Source organism: Nicotiana tabacum, chromosome 18 (assembly GCF_000715075.1).
Source record: "Nicotiana tabacum cultivar K326 chromosome 18, ASM71507v2, whole genome shotgun sequence".
Taxonomy (NCBI): domain Eukaryota; kingdom Viridiplantae; phylum Streptophyta; class Magnoliopsida; order Solanales; family Solanaceae; genus Nicotiana; species Nicotiana tabacum.
The window spans coordinates 132,121,595-132,138,577 of NC_134097.1; the positions used below are offsets into that span (position 1 = coordinate 132,121,595).

Sequence of the window (16,983 nt, forward strand, 5' to 3'; positions counted from 1 at the left end):
TGATAAGGCTTGCTCAGTTGGGTTCACTCGATTGAGTGTCGATCGCTCTCTCGAAGTTGGGGCGTGACAAACTGAGCCTCAGAGCCTAAGGTTTTAAAGTGTCCTAGGATGTCTCGGAGCCATGTCTAGTAGAGTCCTTCTTATCGGTGTGTTGTCGACCACATCTATAATTTGGAGGCTACATGGACATTTAGGAATGTTACCCTTCTTCAACACTCCAGATCGTGCGATAAAGCTTGACTATAAGATTGTCTTCTAACTCGTGCGTTGAGATTCGAGATAAGTTTAAACACTCTTTCATCTATTTCAAGTAATGTTGTCATATGGAATGACCAACGGGAAAGGCCTAAATATTAATGAGATGGCACGTGTATCATGTTGAACAAATTGTACGGATATATGAGATATGTACATAGTACCAGAAACATACTTTATATGAGAAAAATGTTTAAATTGATCACCCACCTCCAAAGAGACATTGACTTGATAAATGAGATGCGAGCTTATATGGCACCTGTTGATAGTGTGGGAAGCATGTATATGATCCTAAGGTGTAAAAGAAAAATTTGTTATATAAGCATGTGATATATGTAAGGCATGACCAGGAGAGTAATGACAAACATGTAGGTCTCTCATGGGAGACAAGAAGCCCTGAAATGAGAGTCAATTGAACCCATAATGAGAAGACCCTTATGCTATGAATGTTATAAGAATCTCATATGTGTATGAAGTTGTGTTACACTCTTAAAGGATATTGACATGAGGAATTGAAATCCCAAGTTCGTGTGGTTGAATAAGAGTAGAGAACTTACGAGGTTAATACAATGGTGACTTCAATCTCCCTAATAGTCGAACATATATGTGAGGGATAGAGATATGAAACATATGTCCATGAAGTTGCTAAATTCAAGACTTGTGTCAAAATCCGGGGCAGTCGCCCTAAGTGGGGGAGGAAGGGCCATAGTAAGGCCACTTAAATACAATGAAACAAGAGTAAGACCATGTAGCTAATGATGTTTGAATATTTTGTTGAAGACATGCGTAGTCTAGAAAGGTGATAATGAATAACGTGATTATCTGAAAGGATATGCTAATGATAGACCACTAGTACCCAAAAAAAATGGAAGGTTAAGGAAGGTAAATTCTTCATACATGGCAATGTGAATGATAGGGTCAACGATCCAAAGAAACTAAGAGTATGCATGTAAAGGAATTTTTATACTTGTTAGAGGGTTAGGAACAATGGAACCTAAGGAAGTACTATAGGCCAAATATGGAAGGTTGCGAGTTTTTAGAATGGGTTAATCATAGATCTGTGATTTAACCAAAGTACCAAGGCGTTAAGAAAGGCGAAATGAGTGGGAGAAATAAGTATGATGCTATAATAACCCAAGAGGGTATTTGGGCTTGATGGAGAGCCTCTAAAGAATCTTACAAGCAAATAAGTGTTAAGTGATATGACGATGAACACACTTTCCCACGAATATCCTAGCAGGAGTTAAGAGGTGAGAGGGTTAAAAAAAACAAATTAAGGAAAAAGACCACGTAACATGTGGAAGAGTGCATGGCTATTCACTAGCTAGGAATAATGAGGCGAGAAGAAATAAGAAGAAAATATATAAATTGAGATGTCCATGGTTATCGCAAAATAGTTTGTATCAGAATGGTGGACTCGCCTGGAGCACAAGTGTTAATAGAAGGTATAAAGGACTAACCGCAATGTTACCGACTTGGGTAACACTGAATATCAACTAAAATATTTAGAGGGAGTTCATGTCTACATATTACAATGGAAAGTGAGACTACTGGTGGTGAAATAGTGGTGTGATAAACTCAACAAACCAGACACAATGATACCATGAGTCCATGGGGTGCAGACAAGTGCGTGGCACAATAAGGCTATCTACTATGTATTATAGCAAAATGGAATGGGAATGAATGTCCCAATCACAAAGAAAAGATAGTACTAATGTATTGGCTAGACCGAAAGGGAGAATAAAAAAGGCAAAAAAACACAACCTACCCAAAGAACAAAGGAAAATGTTTGAAATATAGTGAGAGAGGATGAACACTTGTTTCGAATCAAACATGTTTAACATGATAGCTCTTAAGACACAATACCAACAAACACTATTGGTAGCTACAATATTCGGAATAAGGTGAATTACTTATTGAGGATGGAATAATTCTTACACTTAGAAGGAGAACAAGAAGTTTTTGTTGAAGAATTTAGGAAGATTTCAAGTTATTGTTCGGGTCAGTGCTCTTTCTGAGTTGAATGTGCACTAAGGTTGTTGATACGTGTTTTGGGAAGTGTTTAACAGTATGGAGGGATCATGAGAATGTTCACAAAGGAAGTTGAGTGGTTTCTTAAATCCTATAAGGCACACAAAGAGGAAAAAGGTTGACTAGGAAAGGTCTGAGCACAATGTTACATTACATTTGATGTAATGTCGTGCATGTTGATGATACTAAGGTGTGTGCGCGGGCCAGAAGATGTATTCCTTTGAAATAGAGGGTTCTATAAGAAAACTCATCCAGTAATCTCTTTGTTGAGAATTTGGAAGAGCAAGTTGCAAGTACTCACATAAGATTGTAACCATATCAAGAAAATTATTGAAGAACTCAAATCCTAGGAGGTCAGATGTAAGAGAAATATGACATAGATTGTCCACGTTGATGTATTTATGAACTACAAGAGCCTTCAATATATTCTTTTTAAACAAAAGGAGTTGAATCTAAGACAGAGAGGATGGCTCGGGTTACACAAGGACTATGACATCGACATTCTCTATCACCTAGGAAAGGCTAATATCGTGGCAGATGCACTTAGTCGAAAATCTATGGGGAGTTTGGCTCATTTGGGGGCATATCAGAGGCCGTTAGCCAGGGAGGTTTACCAGTTGGCCAGTTTGGGAGTTCGCCTTGCGGACTCTAGTGAAGGAGGGGTAATTATACAAAATAGGGCCGAATTACCGCTTGTAGCGGAGGCGAAGGAAAAGTAATTCAACGATCCATTGTTAGCACAATTGAAAGAGGGGATTCACAAACACAATACCACAACTTTTTCCTTTGGCATGAATGATGGTAGTCTACGGTACCAAGACCGTATACGTGTTCCTGATATCGACGGTCTTCGGGAAAGGATCATGGCAGAAGCTCACACATCCAGGTATTCTGTGTACCTCGGTTCTACAAAAATGTATCATGATCTCAAGAAAATTTATTGGTGGAACAACATGAAGAGGGATGTAGCAGATTTTGTAGCAAAATGTCCAAATTGTCAACAAGTGAAGGCCGAACATCAAAGGCCCGGTGGATTGACTCAAAGCATAGAAGTGTGGAAATGGGAGATGATCAATATGGATTTTGTAGTAGGGCTGCCACGCACTCCATGCAGGTTCGACTCAATTTGGGTGATCGTTGACCGACTCACAAAATCAACGCACTTCTTGCCAGTTAAATCTACCAACACAGCGGAACAGTATGCTCAGTGGTATATCAAAGAAATAGTCAGGTTGCATGGCACTCTAGTCTCAATCATTTCAGATCGAGGGGCTCAGTTCGCAGCCAACTTTTGGAAGAAATTTCAACAAGGTTTGGGTACGTAGGTAAACCTTAGCATAGCTTTTCATCCACAAACCGATGGGCAAGCAGAGCGGACTATTCAGACGCTTGAAGACATGTTGCGTGCCTGTACTATTGATTTCAAGGGTAGTTGGGATGACCATATGCCACTCATAGAATTTGCTTACAACAACAGCTTCTATGCTAGTATCCAAATGGCACCATTCGAGGCACTGTATGGTAGGAGATGCAGGTTTCCCATTGGGTGGTTCGAGGTTGGAGAAGCAGAATTGATAGGGCCGGACCTCGTGCATCAGGCCATGGAGAAAGTCAAGATTATTAAGGAGAGGTTGAAACTGCTTAGAGTCGCCAAAAGTCTTATTCGAACATTCGTCGCAGAGATTTGGAGTTCAAAGAAGATGATTGGGTATTTTTGAAAGCTTCCCCCATTAAGGGCATTATGCGATTTGGGAAGAAAGGGAAATTAAGTCCGAGGTATGTCGGACCGTACAGAATCATTCAGAGGATTGGTCAGGTGGCATACAAGCTCGAGCTACCTCCCGAGATGTCGTTGGTACATCCGGTCTTCCATGTATCTATGTTGAAGAAGGTAGTGGGAGATCCGTTCACTATTGTGTCAGTTGAAACTATTGAGGTTAATGAAGAACTATCTTATGAAGAAATTCCAGTTGCCATTCTTGATAGGCAAGTCCGGAAATTGAGAAATAAGGAAATTACCTCCGTAAAAGTGTTATGGCGAAACCAGCAGGTTGAGGAAGCCACTTGGGAAGCCGAGGAAGAAATGAGAAAGAAGTACCCACATTTGTTTGAATAGTCATGTAATAGCTTTTATACATTTAGTTCCTATGAACTCTTATCTTTTGATTTGATCCATGTTAAACTATTCCATTTTGATTATATGTGTAGCCTATGCAGCCATGGTTGGTGTTATACAAGTTAGGTTATGTCTATGAAACATGTATATCCTGTTAGGATATGTATCTGAGCCCTCTGGTAGGTGGATAGGTCTAGTTACAAAGGAAACTCTGGCGAAATTTTCAGAAATTTAAGGAGTTCACCAAATTCAGGGCTATTGATATATTTCATGATGTGAACAAGCTGAAGTTACATAAGGATGGATAGTGAATGAATCTTGATCCTCATTCAAGGACGAATGATCCTAAGCAGGGGAGAATGTAAAGCCACAGAAAATTTTGCTAAGTAATCTAAGATTTCATGGTGCCAAGATAGGCTAATTATTTTATCTTGAGTGCAAGTGAGGGTTCATGATATAATGGATATCAATTAGAGATGTTAATAAGTGTATAAGTCATATTATAAGTGATTTGGGGTCTAAGGAGAGGCCTAAGTCTAAGCCAAGTTGGAAAATATTTCATAATAGGCTAAAGTTGTAAGTGAATGTGCACAAGACCTCACTTGGGACAAGAATATCTCTAGTTATATAAAGTGTTAATTGATGCACAGCCTATCAAATTAAAGCTATTTTAGTCTAGTTTCCAACTCATTAAACCGTTCGTCATTTGGAGGTGTATACAGAAAGTTATGTCCATTTTACCGGAAATGTGTCAGACGCATGACCGCGGCGCGGCCGCAGCAAACCGCGGGAAAACTGGGTGTTTCTGTCTCCGAGCACGGAAAACCGCGCCAAACCGCGGCCGCATGCCCAACATCCCTATAAATACCCCAAAACCGGGTATGGAGCATCCCTAAGTAATTTTTTTGAGCTAGGGCTTGTTTTATCAAGGGGAATCCGTCCCATACTTCCCTCCTATGATCCAAGGTAATGTTTTTGGAGTAATTTGAGTTGATTACTACTCCTAAACACTTATATTAACAAGGATTAATCTTGAAAATCCATAGATTCCCATTCAAATCCCTAAATTGATCAAGAACTCTACAAGTGGGGATTCTCAAAATTCTTACTACAAGAGGTATGTCTATCATCTCTAACTACTCTATGGTGATTATTTATGTATGATATATACATTAGAACTCATGGGATGGTGAGATTGGAAGACATAGGTGCCTAACCCAGGTTGTGCTGGTGTTGTAGAGATTATGAGATGGGTTATTGGGGTATTATTCTTGGGTGTAATAGCATTATGTATACATGCATGTACGAATTACGTTTGTGGGAAGATTGTTGAATATAAATACGTAAAGATTGGGTTGGGGAATGAAGGAAACCTTGTATATGAGATTTGAAATCAAGATGCTCAACTAGTATTTGATAAAATGCTCAAATGAGCTGAAACCATGAGTATCTTCCTAAATTGTGTTCAATTTTGTTATGTCTGAAGTAGATTGGGATTGCTAGAATTTCCAGAACATCGTAGTAATTAAACGAGGTATGTATGGCTAAAACCCCCTTTTATTTGAAATTGAGCTCCGTTGACATTTACGAAAGTGTGGTAAGATTTGAATTGGTTAATGTATTGATTGTTATTGCGCATTAATTGATTTGCAATTAACTACACATATACGTGAAGGATGTGCCTCAATGTGAGTAATGTACCATTCTTGATAATTATAGAAGTATGAAGAATACAATTATGTGTTGAAATACTTAGGCTATAAGCTAAGATAGAAACTGAGAATTATTCATGCTAGCTATGTGCCCACTTAACTATACTGCAACTTGAATTACTTTTGTATATGCCTATGATCACAACCTGCATGATGAATACTAAAAATGGAAAACGATGTGATAATGGTGGCCCTGAGTGCCAAGGAATTGATATGATATATATATAAAATAAAGATTCAGATGTGATGACTAATGAGAAAGGAACAACGCCTAGATACAGCGGCCTAGCCGATCGGGTCGTGATCGGACACCATGCCGCACACTTGGTGGTAATATGCTGATATTGAATTTCGGATAAAGGAAATGAAATAGTGATTGAGATATATGCCTCCAATGAGGCAACCTAGCCGGTTGGGTCGTGATCGGACTCCGCTCAAGATAGCGGTGGTATTAAGAACAGTGATGAAGATATGATAGAAATGCCCCAAACTAAGTTTTAGAAATTATATGAAGGATTAAATGAATTGCATATTTGATTTACTCATGTGATTTATTTGTACTTGCTTGATAGTTCTTTCTAGTAAAATGGTGTTTAGTTATACATAGTAGTGCTATTCGATGGCACTAACGTCCCTTTTGCTGGGGGCGCTATATTTTTTTATGAATGTAGGTGGCTCCATTACGGATAGTGCCGATCATGCATAGCAGAGTACCTTCTTCTCAAAGTCTTGGTGAGCCCCTTTTTCCTTCAAGGGGTTATATTGTACATCTTCCTATTTTGGACTTTCACTTTTGAGGTATAGCTGGGGCCTTGTTGCCGGCATTGTTATCATATCTTTTGTATCCTTAGAGGCTCCGTAGATGTTTGTGTGGGTTATGTATGGGTATTGGATAGGTCAATGGACTATGTTGTAACCTTGTACTCTTGCTTTCTTCTACACTATAACTTGTATGGAACCTTGGAAGTTTAACCATGTTTTAAATGTTGTGATATAAAATGAACTAAGATGTTGAATGTACTATCTTTTCTAGTTTAAATAAAGGTAAGCATGGCTTCCTTATTCCTATCGAGTTGGGTAGATAGCGGTTGACAAGGCTTGCTCAGTTGGGTTCACTCGATTGAGCGCCGGTCGTGCCTTCCGAAGTTGGGGCGTGACATTGTATCTACAACAGAGTTGATAACTCTGGCTATATGTTGATCTCCATGAATTTGACAGATTCCCCATGGTGATGGAAATTTAGTAACTTGATGCAAGGTTGAAGGAACAACATCCATTTCGTGGATCCATGGTCTCCCAAGAATCATGTTGTAAGCCATCTCTATATCTACCACCTGGACCTTTGTATCTTTGATGACTCCTTCAGTGAATATGGTGAGTGTTAACTCTCCTTTCGTGAGGATACTAGAATTATCAAATCCAGATAGAGTATGCGCCTTTGGTATCATTTTATCTTCAGCTTGCATCTAACGTAATACTCTTAGCAAAATAATGTTCATGGAACTACCTAGATCAATCAAAACCCGTTTCACATTAGTATCATGTACAATTAAAGATATTACCAGTGTGTCGTTATGAGGGGTTAATACGCCATCTACATCTGCGTCATTGAATGTAATGTTGTCTTCCTCTAAAACATGCTGCACTCGTTTCCCTTGGGTAATTGTTACTTTGGAAATTTTGTTAGCTGCAGTATATGATATACCATTGATGTCTTCACCCCCACTTATAACGTTGACAGTTCTTTTGGGAGAAGGTGGTTTTGGATGCTCCTGCTTGTTCTTCATGTAAGCTTGCTTGCCTTTCTCACTGAACAACTCAGTAAGATATCCTTGTTTTAATAAATGATCGACTTCACTTTGTAAAAATCTACAATCTGGTGTTTTATGTCCGTGGTCATTATGAAACTCGCACCAATGGTCAGGGTTTCTCCTATTTAGATTCGATCTCATTTCCTTTGGCCATCGAACCTTATCTCCCATGCTTCTCAAAACAGCTACGAGCTCGGAGGTGCTGACGTTGAAGTTGTAACCACCGAATCTCGGTTTTAAATTTCTATCATCATCTCGTGACTCATAGTTGTTTCGCTCGTTCCTGAATCTTGATGAAGAACCTGATTCTCTATTTCTTGATCTGTGATAGTACCTCTAATTATCCTGCTTTGATCGTGAGTCCTTTCCCGCAGGTCCCATGTAAGGCTCATACCCGTTTTTACCAGATCCTTTTTCAGTCTTCGCACGTCTCAAACTTACCTTTTCTTCCTTTTGAACTCGTGGAACAGTATCTTCCTCATTCCTCAGCTTTGTGCTATACCTGTTATAAACATCATTCCACGTTGTAGCTGAGAATTATCGAAGGATTTCCTTGAGTCTCCTTGTGGCTTCCGAGCTTTTTTCATTCAAATTACTTGTGAAAGCTATAGCTGTCCAGTTGTCAGGTACACATGGCAATGTCATTCTTTCACGTTGAAATCTGTCCACGAATTCTCTAAGCAGTTCTGAGTCCCCTTTCTTGATTTTGAAAATATCCTCCATTCTTTTCTCTACTTTTTGAGCTCCCGAGTGTGCTTTGATGAAAGAATCTGCAAGCTCAGCAAAAGAATTTATACAATTTTCAGGTAAAAGAGAATACCATGTTGGCGCTTCTTTGGTAAGCGTTTCACCAAATTTTTTGACTAATACTGATTCAATCTCCTGCTTAGTCAAACGTTGCCTTTTACGCCCGTTGTGAATGCAGTCACGTGATCTCGTGGGTCTGTTGTTCCATTATATTTTGGAATATCAGGCATTTTGAACTTTTTTGGAATTGGGAGTGGAGCAGCACTTGGCTTCCAGGGTTGTTGCGAATATCTATCCATATCTACCCCTTTGATTATGGGTGGCACCCCGGGTATCTGCTCTATGCGCTCACTTTTCTCCTTGAGCTGTTTCTGCAAGGTTAGTACTAAATTTTGTAAATCAGAATTAATTACATTACCTAGTTCTCTCTCCTGTGATTCACTGGAAGTTCCACCGCTGCCTGAGTTAACAAGCCCGAAACGAGGGTTTTCCAAAGTGTTATTATTTGGAGTAGGTGTGGGTGTTGCAACAGGTAACTGGTTAACAAGTGCCTCAACAGCTTTGTTGACATGAGCAACAATTAATTTTTGCAAAGCTTCATTAACAGCTTCAGCATTTTCAAATTGAGCATACTTGTTTATTTGAGACCCATCAGGAGTACCCTCACGAGATTGCCGTGGAGAGTCTCGTGGAGTAGGAACTTGAGTGTTAATATTCTATGGATTTCCCTGATTTTGTTGGTTCTCTTGGTTTCCTTGAGTCTTGTCATTGTTGTTCGACATAATTGATGCAACAAGAAAAGTTAAGTGAAAAGAAAATAAATTATCAGTTTTCCGGTAACGGAACCAATTTGTTTAACCAAAAAATGAAATTTTAGTCAAAGCTAGAATTTAGAAGAACACGGGTTACTGATAATCAAAAGAATGTATAAAAGGAAGTAATTTAGGTAGCAAGAGAGAAATCAAGAGAAAAACAAGTAAACCAAAGTTTTTCCAATAGTGTTTTTTGTGTCCCTACAATTGATCAGATATCTCCCTTTTATAGATATCTTGGAGATATACGTTTTGCCCAAATCATAATGAGGTTATTATGAGTAATTAAAGACATTGAATGCTATGTTAAATAATCATTACATTCAATACAAATTCTCTAACGTATTCCACATTTAATGCTTATTAAATGTCATATCTGTACTCTTTTCTATTGTCAGATTCATTCCTTTTGATTCTCGGACATAAATAACTTAGATAGGTACGGGCGCTGAGTTATTTGAATAACTGTCCGTGCCTCTTCCTCTTCCATTTGCTCGTATCTGTTGCAACTCGTACCTCTTGGCTAGTTGTAATTCTTTGACTATTTGACCAATCTACATGTCTCGACACATCACCTTTATATTCAAATACAATTTTTCCCAATACAAGTTACTTACAAAAACATTAGCAATATTTCTTTCAAATGTATGTATCTTGTTTCACAGGTATGATCCTTCTTGTATGGTATATCTTGGTATCTAATATGTGAGCTTCAATGCATGCTACGCGTTCATAGAGAAGCACAAGTTATCAGACTCTATTGAAGAAGAGGCAACAAATACTGTTGACAAAACTCTTGCTTTACGTTTCCTTGGATATGGATAGATGGCAGCAAGCTCCCGAACATGGTTTAATACATGCTGAGGAATTGAGGACCAACCATGCTTCTCCCTTGCCGCGACCTGCAAATGTTGTAGTTTTTAAATAATGCTAAGCAATTGAGAAAGAGCTGATCTTTAAACAGGAAATTCAGAATAGCAAACGACTTAAATATACCAAGCCACAACTAGATTTTTTCCATAAATCCTCTTCTATTTATTAAAGGGATCGGAGCAATAGCTCCAAGCATAATACCATGACACACTCGTAAGGAAAAGAATATGGCTTTGCAACATGATATTCATATTAATTATGTGCAAAGAATCATAAAAGTGAATGTTTTAATTAAAATTGAAGTGAAAGCGGACATGTTAGAGGGTTTCAATTGATAGGAGGAATACCATACCCCTCTCTAGCTCTTCAACCGTTGGCGAGTAGCCCTCAAAAGATTCCGCCATTTGTCCTGATAGAAGAAAGGGACTGTTATAGAATGAATCTAGACATTTACTATAGGATGAATCTAGACACTTATTATTGAATGAATGTAGACTCTTTCTTAGTAGTGTCCATAAATAGCAGATTTATAAGAATCTCTTTTATTTCTTTCCTTAGTTAGCATCTGATGTACATGTATTTATATTGCTCACCTCTTGGAATGACAACACAAGTTATTCTTTCTATTCCGTTCACAAAGACTAAAGTCATACCAAAAATATATGGAAAGAAGAAAATTACTACAGTATATGATAGTACTAACAGTTACATACCTTCAGATCAAGTGGGCTATGATGTGCAGATGATTGGAAATACAACCTCTTTATGTCAGTCCATCTGCCTACACCATACTGAGATACACCCTCCACCAACTTTAGGACCTCAGGTGTCGACCAATAGTTATGTTTTCTGTTTTGGTTAGCGCCTCGTGTCTCAATCCCTGTAGTCCAATCATCTTCAGATGTAGTATTATCATTCGACTGGTCAGAAAGACAGCCAGAAGAATCAACTTGTGCCTCAGATAAGCATTTGAAGGAATTCCATTGGATATGTTCTCTCCTTTTCACATGTTGAACCCTTGGCTTTTTTCGGAAATTGAATACACTTGCAAAGGCAGTAGACGCTTTAAGGAGCTCTTCACGACTTGCTGGTGAAAGGACTTTAGACCCTTCATTTTCACTCAAAACTAGAGAGCATTTCATGTCCTGGTTTTGCAAACCAAATGTTATGTGGTGATTCAGCCATTGCTTATTCGTGACAGAAGTTTGATGTCCAAACATCTTACTGAACACCTCGAGTAGTCTATCAGTTGACATGTCATCAAATCCCAGACAATTGTGATTGTCTAATCGTAGAGCATCATAATCAGATGAGTTACTTGGATCAGAAAACTTTAACACATCAATGCCACAAATTTTTCCATTTGAATCAGCAAGCTGGTTTTCCAACTTTAGATTTTCAATATAGGATATATTGACATCACTAAGGGTGGGAGTTTCTTCCTCAATTTTAATATCCGATAAATAGATAAAAGCAGGACTAAAAGTAACTTAGCAACTAAAAGATATTTAATTAGGTTAGAAACAAAGTAGGAAAAGGAAGAGTAGACAAGCATGATATGGGAAATGCAAGGAACTGCTTACCCAAAAGGTAATCTTCACATGAAATGGAGCAATAATTTTCGTCATATCCGTTTGAAAATCCATCAATAAGCTGCAAAATCAGGTATGTGCAAATAATCAATGACAACGGAAGCTATTGAACAACATAAAAAGAGAAACAAATCAGACTTAAAGGGGAAGATTAAACTCAATGACTTCAAACTAATCAGAAAAAAAACGAACAAATTAATAAATGTAAGAGCTCTAGAATATAACAATTTTGCCTTGCTCACAAAGACACATACCTTCTTCCTAGTTTCATCCTCGTGGATAAGAGTTATGGGAATTGAATCTAGGTGAAATATCGGAGACCAAAATATATTAGTTATTGGAAAAAAATAAGAAAGATAAATAGAAATCAACAGTCAATGAACCACTCAAAGTAGCCATTTAATCTCATCTCTGATTCACATAGCTCAAGCACATAAGACTAATTACCACGATCAACAGACTCCAGAGCTGAAAAATCCTTAAATTAGCTCTCTGGAACACTGAATGTACATGTCTTAAGATCTAGAAGAGTATCAGCCATATCATCATACTTAGGTTCTGCTAATAAATGCTCCACTCCTATGGCTTCCTACTTTGATACAAAATAATCAGAGGCAGCGCCTATGACCTACAAAATCATACAAATTTAAACAACATAAAGTAAAAAGAAGATTATTCTTCAGAATGTGTAGCATATTCTTGAACAGCTGAATGTTTAGGTACCTGTTCTGGCTCCTGTTGAAAGATACCTGCACTCGCATTAGGTGTTTTCGAGCTGTATTGCAATGAATCTAGAGCAGTTTGCATTTTACACTTTTGTTCAAATTTTCCTAACATTTTCTTGAGAATGACTACCAGACACAGAACAAAATAAAACATTGCAGCCTTAGCATGGTATATTAGTAAAGGAAATGATGTGCATTTGCAATGTAGCAAAACGAACCCATAATATGTACATATGAAGTAATAACTAATCAGTAACAAGTAACGGTGTATTTTATCCATTTGGAAATACCAATTAAATAACATCCTTTAGGCAAATACATATATACCTTGTATTCCAGAAATACGGAGTCAAAAATATTAATAATAACAATAACTGATGTAGCCATACTTCAAACATGAACTAGAAACTCTAAAGATTGCAAAAATGACCATAAAGAAAGTGTAGGAATATATACCACAGCGGAAGCAATAACAGAATCTTATTCACGTGTAATCTAAACAACTAGTACGTATGGAGATTTTAGGATTACCTCTTGAAGCGTAAACACAGCAAATCTATGTCATTCTCCAGTTCCTCAGTTGAAACACACCAGCAGATTTCCATAGTCTTCTACTGTGTTACCCAAACAATAACCGAAAATGGAGAATTTTGGGTAGGCAAAATTCTAGTAGAAACCGCAATTAGAATCTTGTCAAAAACGTCCAACCCTTATATCCATATATATAGTTGCGTTTTAGGTCAAAACTGTTTTCAAAACCTGTTAGGTTTCCTTCTCCCACTAAGGGACGGTTTCCACGTTTTCTTTCCCACTAAGTAACAGTTTCCACTATTTTCTATTATTTAGGCACAGTAGGGACCACAGAATTTAATTAACAAGGCTTCCTATTATGATATTAATTTCGAAATTCTGAAATTAATTTCCATCATAATAAATTACGAATTATTCCACTAAAAATTCGTAATTGCACTCCTTAGTTCAATTTCGAAATTCTTCTATAAAACCTTATTTAACTCCCCATGTTAAGATTCAGATATCAATCAATCAAATTAAATTACTGACTATTTAATTTATTGATTACTTCCTTTAGACTTACACTTAACTTATTTCATGTGTCGGATACAAAATCCACCGGCCGGGTTTACACATGAAAACTTATAAGCTTTCATAAAGGAGTATCATCAATCTCAAAATCGAGACATGGATTCCATCAACTAATTATTACTTCGCCAATGTATATCATTGTTATCCAATTTACCAGGCTTATTGACTCGCGAAAGAATCTCGCCTTTTAATAAATCAAAACAACAAGTGACATACACAGCTAATAATAATTATATCAGGATTAAGAGTATAAGTACATTAAATGGACTAGAGAAATTATTTTATAAAGTCAGTATAAAATACTCATCTCTACTTGATCCGTTCAATACATACAAAATGTACTAGCACAAGAAGTTGGAATTAAACCATTCCCATAATCAAGATAAATTATATTTAATCTTGTGCTACAATCATTCCGATGATTTGTCCAATTCCATCATTAGATTGTGAATATTAACTTTTATGTCTTACAAGAACCGATGATTTAATCTTCCGTGTATAAGCTAAACTCTATACACTAAATCATCTACTATGTAAGCAATGGACGCACAAACCAACACATGATCTATTTAAAATGAAACTTTATTGAATTTAAACAAGTAAATAAATAATTGTTCATAAAGAATACTATAACAATACGCATGGCTTATAGTATATTCTAACAATCTCCCACTTAGACTAATAACCATGCGTCTACAATTTTGACACCCATTCCTTCTACATGCTTATCAAAAGTCTTCTGTGGTAAGCTCTTAGTAAACGGATCTGCCAAGTTGTTCTCTGACGCAATCTTGGTGACCACTACATCCCCTCTCTGCACTATATCACGAATTAAATGATATTTACGTTCAATGTGCTTTGCCCTCTTATGGCTTCGTGGCTCCTTTGAATTTGCAACCGCACCACTATTATCACAGTAAAGCGTAATTGGCGCTTGAATCGAAGGAACCACACCCAACTCTCTCAGGAAGTTACCGAGCCAAACTGCCTCTTTGGTTGCCTCAGAGGCTGCCACATATTCGGCTTCCATGGTGGAATCAACAACACAAGTTTGCTTGATACTCCTCCAACTTATGGCTCCACCTCCAAGAGTAAACACATTACCTAAGGCAGACTTTCTAGAATCTCTGTCTGATTGGAAATCTGAATCAGTATACCCAATAGGTACCAGGTCATCCGAATGGTAGATCAACATGTAATCTCTAGTCCTTTTCAGGTACTTGATTATATGTTTAACCACCGTCCAATGCTCTTTCCCAGGATTAGACTAAAATCTGCTAACAACGCAAACGGCAAAGCAGATATCAGGCCTAGTGCATAATATAGCATACATGAGGCTCCCCACAGCTGATGCATAAGGGACCGCCTTCATCTTTTCTATCTCTTCATCAGTCTTAGGAGACTAATCTTTAGATAGAGAAATTCCATGTCTGAAAGGAAGGAATCCTTTCTTGGAATCATGCATGCTAAACCTAGAGAGTATTGTATCAATATAAAGACCTTGGGACAAGCCTAATATCCTTTTCTTGCGATCTCGCAAGAGTTTGATCCCAAGGATATGAGCCGCTTCTCCTAAATCTTTCATATCAAAATGTGTGGACAACCACTGCTTAACTGAATTCAACATGCCCACATTATTTCCTATGAGCAGTATGTCATCTACATATAAGATAAAAAACGCCACTTTGTCCCCATCCCACTTTTTGTATACACAAGATTCGTTAAGACACTGATCAAAACCAAAGGTTTTAATCGCTTTATCAAAACAAGTGTTCCATGCCCTATATGCCTATTTTAGTCCATAAATGGACCTTTTAAGCTTACACAACATGTGCTCTTTTCCACTTTCCATAAAATCGTCTGGTTGCATCATATAGATGCACTCATCAAAACTTCCATTAAAGAAAGCTGTCTTGACATCCATTTGCCAAATCTCATAATCATAATGAGCAGCAATGGATAAGAGAATCCTTATAGACTTAAGCATGGCTACCGGCGAGAAGGTTTCCTCATAGTCGATCCCTTCTTTCTGAGTAAACCCTTTCGCTACAAGCCTTGCTTTAAAAGTTTGTACTTTTCCGTCTACACCTCTTTTTTTCTTATAGATCCATTTGCATCCAATGAGTTTAACCCCATCAGTTAGTTCTACAAGATCCCAGACCTGATTAGAGTACATAGACTCCATCTCTGATTTCATAGTAGCAACCCACTTATCGGCATCCTTATCATGTAGTGCTTGGTCGTAATTGACAGGTTAGGAGGTAGGCTCCTCAGGGATCCTATCATATGATTCTCCCAAGAGCGTATAACGAACTGGCTGTCTTATTTCTCTCCCACTACGACTACGCACTATATCAGTTGCAACTACATCACTTTGATTTTGTGGTTGAACCACAACATCATCAGGAACCTGAGTCTCCATGCTATCTACTGGGATATCAACGACTTCTTCCTGTTGTGCAGTCTGCTCAACATGACTCCCACTACTTTGTGGTAGTATTACTGCGGGTACTTGTTCTTGTGGGACATTAGGTCTATTGACATTTCTCCCACTACTAAAGTGCAATGGTATGTCAAAATCGACTTTCGGGGTTTTGATATGGTCGTTTTGATTTTCAGATGACTGAGTTTCCATTCCTTTGCTAAGTTCCTGTAAAAAGAGTTTACTTCTAGGAACATGGTTCATCAAATAGTCCTCTTCTAGAAACTTGGCATTTGTGCTAACAATTACCTTTTTCTCTTTAGGACAATAGAATAAACCACCTTTCGTCCCTTTTGGATAACCTATAAACACGCATACATCCATTCTTGCCTCCAATTTATCCGTTTTCCCCTTTAGAACATGTGCCGGACAACCCCAAACTCGAATATGCCGCAGACTAGGTTTGCGCCCAGTCCACAATTCTGTAGAGGTCAAGGGTACTGACTTTGAAGGAACTAAGTTCAGAACATAATTCGTCGTTTCTAAGGCATGTCCCCAAAAAGACGAAGGCAAATCGGAATAACACATCATTGATCTAACCATTTCCATAAGAGTCCTATTTCTTCTTTCAGCTACACCATTTTGTTGTGGAGTTCCAGGTGCAGATAATTGAGATGTAATTCCACATTCTGATAAATAACCAATGAAGTCCGTAGAGAGGTACTCCCCACCACGATCAGATCATAGTGTCTTGATATGTTTATTATGTCGCTTTTCAGTCTC

At 37.9% G+C, this 16,983-nt stretch overlaps 1 protein-coding gene across 1 annotated transcript; it reads right to left on the reverse strand.

Moving 5' to 3' along the window:
• Positions 1 to 9,937: 9,937 nt before the first annotated feature.
• Positions 9,938 to 13,163, reverse strand: LOC107805264 (uncharacterized). Its single transcript, XM_075237293.1, has 3 exons — positions 11,071 to 13,163; positions 10,710 to 10,766; positions 9,938 to 10,386 (listed from the first exon to the last, which is right to left on the reverse strand). The coding sequence occupies exons 1-2, from the start codon at positions 11,611 to 11,613 to the stop codon at positions 10,716 to 10,718; spliced, it is 594 nt and encodes a 197-aa protein (XP_075093394.1). The 5' UTR covers positions 11,614 to 13,163; the 3' UTR covers positions 9,938 to 10,386; positions 10,710 to 10,715.
• Positions 13,164 to 16,983: the final 3,820 nt, after the last annotated feature.